The sequence below is a fragment of the Vombatus ursinus genome, unplaced genomic scaffold (genome assembly GCF_900497805.2).
Source record: "Vombatus ursinus unplaced genomic scaffold, bare-nosed wombat genome assembly UNPS02014832.1, whole genome shotgun sequence".
Classification (NCBI taxonomy): Eukaryota; Metazoa; Chordata; class Mammalia; order Diprotodontia; family Vombatidae; genus Vombatus; species Vombatus ursinus.
In genome coordinates, this window is record NW_020954610.1 from 63327557 (window position 1) to 63334744 (window position 7188).

General features: G+C 48.1%; 1 protein-coding gene across 4 annotated transcripts in view; it reads left to right on the forward strand.

The window, feature by feature from the left end:
* CNTFR (ciliary neurotrophic factor receptor) overlaps window positions 1-7188 on the forward strand; it is a 93494-nt gene that overhangs the window by 37797 nt on the left and 48509 nt on the right. For all 4 annotated transcript variants that reach the window (XM_027839297.1, XM_027839295.1, XM_027839296.1 and 1 more), the window contains one exon: window positions 4906-4987. In XM_027839297.1, coding sequence (XP_027695098.1) covers window positions 4906-4987 — 82 coding nt within the window. The remainder of the gene's footprint in view (window positions 1-4905; window positions 4988-7188) is intronic.

Sequence of the window (7188 nt, forward strand, 5' to 3'; positions counted from 1 at the left end):
ATATCCTAAGCCCTTGATCACAGAGCATGTCTCCCCTTCAAAGTAGTTGTCAATGCACACCCATTTGAGGTGGGGCATGGTTTTACTTGTAGCCTCTTAGTCTGTGCCCCTGCTCCCAGGAAAGTTGGGTTCTTGGCTCTGACTTTCAATCCTATCTCCCCTCCTTTCTTTGGGCTCTATTTCTTGGACTGTGAAATGGGTGAGCAACCCACAGGTGTTGAGATTTTCCAAGCACCACATGCCCATATTGCTATATCCCTCCTCCCCCCCTTAACTCCTCTCCTCCTGGACTCTATCTGAGATTAATCCTGTCACCCTTTTCCATCCCTGAAGTTTTCCTTCCTCTTAGTCAGCTCATGACCCTGGATTTACTCCATTGATCTGGGTCCCATCAGTACTAAGGGGGGGGTGGTGGAAGGGAACAAGCATTTTACTGAAGTACCTACTGTGTATTAGGTACTAATAAAGTGCCAAGTAATTTACAAACATTATCTCATTTGATCGTCACAACCCTGTGAGGTAAGTGCTATTAGTATCCCCATTTTACAGTTGAGGAGGCAGGCAGAGAAATGAAGTGACTTACCCAGGGACACACAGCTATTCTGTGTTTGAGACTGGATTTGAATTCAGGTCTTTTTAACTCCAGGCCTAGTGCTCTATCCACCTAGCTTTCTGAAGGACTCAGCTGAGTAATTTGGGCTTGTTTTCATGGGTATGACCTTTTCTGACCTTTACTTCATACATGGGTATGACCTTTACTTCAGTCTGGAGGCCCCACAAAGGTGAGGGTGTTTCCCTTCAGAATGGAGACTCTGAGACCGAAGAAGGAAAGGTCTTCTGGAATTTGGAGAGGTATAGACATGCTAATGGATAAAGTTGAAGACAGAGGAATGCTGTCATGACCTGGTGGCAAATATCCCTAGAAAGAGAGACAAGTGACTGATATTTTCTGACATGTTTTGGTGCCAGAGTTAAGTTGCTATTCTTGCCTCCTTGCACCAAGCTCAGTCAACAAGGACCCTCCCCCTTCTCTTTCCCCTCCAGCTCCCCATTCAGTGCCATTAGCATGCAGACCCCACCTCAGCCCTATCATTCCTGGAACAGATGGCTTTGCTTGGCTGAGTGCCCTAGACTTGGGAGATGGCTCTGGGCTTGGGAGATGGTTGTGAGGGGGAGGTGATCTGTGGCCCCCCCCCATCCAACTACAGTGGGGGAGGGACCAAAGGGGTGGAAGCATCACCAGATGGCCCTGGCCACAGGAACTCAGCTAGAGAAGACTCCCAGTTATCCAGATTCAAGGGGAAGTATAGTGGTATGGATAATAAAAATGGAATAATCCATTCAGGGACTATATCTTTTAAATAATATGTGCACCTTTACTGAGACTGAGACTGAAATAAGGAGATGGCTGTGGAGACATAGATTGATGACTGAAAGTAAATGGAGATTCCCAAGGGGAACACTTAGAACAGAAGAGTAGCTGAGGGCCAAGGAATAGCAGAATCAGGAGGAGTAGTTGAAGGTATTCGAGAGAAATGGCAAGGCCTAGGAAACTACTTATGTTGGGGTAGCTGAGGCCAGAGGAATAGCTGAGACCAGAGGAGCATCTGATCCTGTGTTGCTTCCCTTGGGAGTTGGGATAATGGATTGGATTGGGACAGAGTGGAGAAAGGAGAGGATGGAGAAACTTTTCCAGAGGATCCTTCAAGGACAGAACTTGAGCCTGGAGAATGGCCAGGAGGGGAAAGATGGGGAGAAATGCAGAGGAAGCATGGTGACCTGGAGAGGTCACAAAACAGAGTTAGAATGTCTCGGGGTTCTAGTTCCAATTGTCAGGAACTAACTACATAACCTTGGGGAAGTAATTTCCCTTCCTCTAGTCCTGAGGCTCCTCATCTATAAAATGGTAAAGTTGAAGAAGACTATCTCTAGGGTCTCTAGGCCTTAGTCCATTTCTAAAGGCCCCTCCAGTTCTGACTCTAGTTTTTACTTCCACTTCTATGATTGGGATGGGGTAGAGAGAGAGGGAGGGAAGGAGGGAAGGAGGGAGGGAGAGAGAGAGAGAGAGAAGGAAGGGTAGAGGGACAGTGAAAGAGAGAGAATAGAAAGGAGAGGGAGAAGATAAAAGAGAAGACAGGGAAGAAAAAGAGAGAGGAGAGAGACCTAAAGATAGAGAGAAAGATAAGAGAGCAAGAGACTGAGATAGAGACACCTCATCACATCAAGACCATGACCTGTCTGGTATCATCTTACCCTACTTCCCTCCTCCCCAAATTCCCCCTTAGGGGTTGCTGTGATCAGGCTGACAGGGTGTTTAAAAGAGATTAAAAGTATTTTTCTTGACAGGTTAGAATGAGTGATTGGGAAGAGGGTGGTGGAGGGGTAACTAAGGCTGAGGGGAAGGAACCTATGAAGAGGTAGGGAGGCATAGAGGAGCCAGAATCAGTTTGTTTCCTCCTGTGTTGTCAGCTGGCTCACTACTTCTTCAAACCCTTTATGAATGCTTCTTTTCCTGCCCTGAGACACCCCCCTGCCCTCCCCTCGCCCCTGTCTTCCATCCCCTCTGCACTTCTACATCTTCCAATTCCTGATAGCTTTAGCTCCCTGCTTTTGGCTATCAATGTCCTATACATTCAGCACCTCACTCTCAGGGATCCCTAAGCATGGGGCTATGCCTTCTTCACACTCTGCAGGATATCTTTCAAGAAGACTTACCATGTTTCCTCCTTCCCTCTGCTTAAAGTGTCCACACATGAGCTTCATAGATAGGATGTTCAGAGAAGTTGGAAGGGGTATGTGTGTGTGAAATGGTTGCTATAAGGGAGCAGGTTGAGAGATGGGGAAAATAGTTAGACTGAAGAGCAAGCAGATGTAGAATACTACTGACCCCTGGGCCTTTACTTCTTCTCCCTATGGGTGATTTTTTTTTTTAAATGAAGGAGGGTTGGTTGCTGCCCTTGGCACTATTAGCTGGAAAGAAGCTTAGGCCTGAGGTCTGGACCTGGAACTGAATCCTAGCATTAGAATGAACTGCTTGGGGATCCCCCACCCTCCAGTTCAGAGGACACCCTTTCTCCAGCATCTTCGATTTTTGGAGACAGTCAGGCCATTGCAGCTAAGAATAGCAACAGATTTGTCTAAACAAACACAGCTATCTCCAAGTGATATCATGGTTGGGGGGAGGCACCCAGTCTGATGATGGGGGGGTGTTGATCAGTTCGGGCAACAGTCCCCTCCACCCCCCCCACCCCCACCCCCACCCCCCCGCCGTTTTTCCCTAAGCTCTGTCTTCCTGATGAGATAGCAGGATTGGGAAGGAGCCTGGCTGGATGGGGATCAGACAAGCGATGGATCTGGTCAGTGATGGGGGTGTGGTTATTTTTCCATCTCTGGGCCCAGCCAGATCATCCCGCCCGCCATCTCTAGCCTAGCCCATGCCAGGTCTTTGTACCTCTATGAAAAGAAAGCAAGGAGATCTCATTTGGAGCTGGGGTAGGAAGCTAGAGCCTGGGGAGGGGGTAGCAAGTGAGGGAGCAGGAGTGGGGAAAAGTGGACCTTGGGGGAAAATGGGACTGTATATACCAAGACCAAGATGGGGTAAAACTGAGGCTGGGGAGAGCTAGAGATGGTTTGAGGAAGTGAGTAAGGTTGTATTCATGGAGGGATCTAGGAGGCTTGGAAGTCTGGGAGGGGTTTGTGTTTGTGGAGAGCCCAAAGAAGAGTTTGGGGCCAGAGATGACTCTCTGGTGGCATGGAAGGACTGGTGCAGAGGATGTAAGGGGATCGTGGAAGCATTGAGGAGGGGAAAGACTGGCTTTGGGGGGGTGTAGTTATCTGCTTGGGGCTAGGGCCAAGGCTAGCACATGGATCTCTTCAGCTGCAGCTTGTAAAAATTTCCCTCGTAGGACACGGCACGCTCCGGCCAGGCGGAGTGGGGGTGTGGGGAGGGGGGAGGCAGGAACTGTTTTGTTGAGGGGGGAGGCATTAAGCTGGAAGAGAGAAAAAGCAGCTCCACACCCTAGAGGTCATCCTACCAAAGAGCTGTGTGTGTGTGTGTGTTGTATATTTGTGCTTAAGTCTTAGTGTATCTATGAGTATCAATTGTGTCACTGGGGCTGTGTCTGTATGTATGTATCTGTATATATCTACGTGTCAATGCCAGGTTGTGGCCATTTGCCAGGCTGGATAGGAGGGGCCAGGACAGTGATTCAAGTGAGGTTCATGAATTTCATGGGTCATGGAGTTTGATGCAGAGAAAAGAAGCTAGAATCATATTCTAGGGAGGGGATGCAAGTACCATACAGTCAAAAAAGAACATACAAGCATCCAGGGCATCAGCTAAACCAAGAAGAGACAGGCAGAAAATGAATTTTCCATTGGTCAGCTGGGACCAATTCTTGGGCTTGAAATTGAGTAGGTCCTCCCAAGTGACACAACAGGGTTATGACCACAGTTCCACTAAGAGAGGCTAGTTGCCCTCTATTCTACTCTGGTCTTGATTGTCCTGTTGAGTGTGGGTGAGCAAGGTTCCTGCTGGCATGTGAAAAGGCTCACCTCCTAACCACCTCAGAATTGGTAATCAGTTAGTTGCAGTAGGTTGGCCTGAAAATGTATACTGTATGTTTCCTTGTATTTGACTGAAAGAGTTATTGGTGTTGATGGGGTAAGTGTTGAGGATGATGGGTCAGGGTGAGGGTCAGGGTTGGAGTCATTGAGAATCATGATTGGGGATGAATGGTTTAGAATCAGTGAGGGGAGTGTTGTTGGGAGTAGTTGGACTGTGGGTATGGGCAGTTGATGAGGGGGTTGGGCTGGGGGGGAATCTTCTCATGAGTTCTCTGGGATTGATGCTCCCCCTTTCCTGGTCTCCCCTCCCTCCCCCCACTATTCCCTGTCTCCTGCCAGATGGCCACTCCTGTTCTGTGGGCCTGCTTCGTGGTTCTTGCTGCAGGGGTCGTGGCGTATGCCCAGAGACACAGCCAGCAAGGTGAGTGACTCTCAGATCTCCAGAGCCCCACACTCAGTCACAAACTGATGCCATACCTACATCTTCAGGCATACAAACTGACAGAAACACACACACTTATAACACTTCCATCTAATCAACCATGAAGGACACATTATGTCTCTTTCTTCTATTACATCCCTGGTTCTAGCTTTCTATGGATCTGTGTTGGGACAGCATGGCTTTGGCTTAGAGAGATTGAAGTGTGCCTTCTGAGCCTGAGCGGAGAGCCAGGACACTGTAGCTTGAGTGACTGAGGTCAGACAGTCAGAAGGACTTCGCCCCAGTTCCCCCAATCCTGTGCTCTCAGGAAGCGATTGGGAGACAGAATCATTTCAAGAAAACTGATTTATGGCCTAGCCAACATTTTGCGCAATCCAGACTCCTAGTTTGACGTTGTCCAGCCAGGAATCATTGACTAAATATGTATCCAGCTCCATCCTAGGCACTCTGCGAGTACATCAAAGAATTAGAAAACATACACTCTGCCCTTAGGGACCTTGATATATGGAGGAGCCACGGCCCTCAGCCTCTTTCACAGAATCTGTATTCTTAATTTTGGGAAGAGCTGGTGTCTTGTTGCCATGGTGACACTGGCTTCACCTGTCATCATAGCAAATAGATAAACAAACAAATGAATAAATGCCATTTCATTCTGGTGTCCTTGAGGCTGCCTCCTCTCTTCCCAGTTCCCCAAACTCTCCCTCCCCTCCTGGCTCTGGTCCGCAGACATGCCTCCCCTCCCCAATGCCTCCTGTTCTCCTAACACCTGTTCCTAATTCCTCTCTTTTGTGTCTTCCTTGATTCAATTCTAATTGCTAATTCACATCTTCCCCCTCTTCTTAGCCCTCCCCATCCCTTTCACTCCCCCAGCTGCTACTGAGGAAAGAAAGAGAAAAAGAAACTGCTACAGCAGGAAGGAGTGAGGCTAGATTATAAAAAGGCCTGTCTGATGGTGAGGATCAGGACAGGTGACATGTTTTGTCTCTACTGCTGAGTATCTTTCTACCCTCCTCCAACTAGTTTTCTCCTCATGCCCTCCTCCCCCACTGCCTGGCTTCCCTTATCCTTGATGCCTAGTTTTCTTTCTCACCGAGAAACTCATTATGTTTCCCTCTAAACCATTTCTCCCTCCTAATTTCCCTGTTACTCTAGAGGGCACCACCATCCTCCCAGTCTCCCAGGCTCGAAACTTAAGTGTTATCTTCAACTCCCCACCCCTGCCATATCCAAGGCCTGTGGATTTCACCTTTGCAACATCTCTCTAATATGCCCCCCTTCTCTCCTCTGACACCGCCACCAACCTGGGGCAGGTCCTCCTCACCTCATGCTTGGACTACTTCAGTATCCTGCTGGTGGATCTGCCTGCCTCAAATCTCTTCTCACTCTCACCCATCCTCCGTTCAGTCATGAAAGTGACTTTCCTAAAGCACAAGCCAGACCATGTTACCCCCCTACTCAATACATTCCAGTGGCTCCTTATCACTTCCAGGATCAAATGCAAAATTCTCTGTTTGGTGTTCAAAGCCCTTCATAACTTTCCACCTTTCTGATCTTTTTATACCTTAGACCACCCCACAGTTTTTTGATCTAGTGACACCAGCCTACTTGCTCTTCCTCACACAAGACATTCCATCTCCTAACTCCTGACAGAGAGGAGACTGTTTGAGAATTCATCTTAGAGGAGTGTAGGATCTCTGCTTCTCATCAGGTTATGGATAAGCTATGGGCAAGTGCATTCTCTAAGAACATCTAAGGACATCTAAGATTAGATGTCCAACTGTTTCCTTAGGGGTCAAGGGAGCTCTGGGAAAGGTCCTAGACCAGGAGAAGGGACAAGGAAGGGAAGGCCCTGGGCCAGGAATGTGCTGGCCTCAGGGAAAATTAGAGGCCTCCTGGCCCATGGAGTCTCCCAAGGAAAATTATCTCTTCAGCTAGACTCAACTAGACTCTTTTTTTTTCCTGTCTCTGTTCCTTTCATGACCTTCAGCAACTAAGTCTGGACTTGATGCTCTATTATATCATATACTATTTACTTGGGGGAGTGTGAGTTCTAAACCCTTGTGGGGGAGGAGGTTTTTGTCAAAGAGACAGGTATATCAAGGTCTGAGGGTTCAGGCAGTGGAAGCCCTGCTTCATGTCATTTAGGAAGTTAGTTGAACATCTCCCCGCTTTGTTTTACA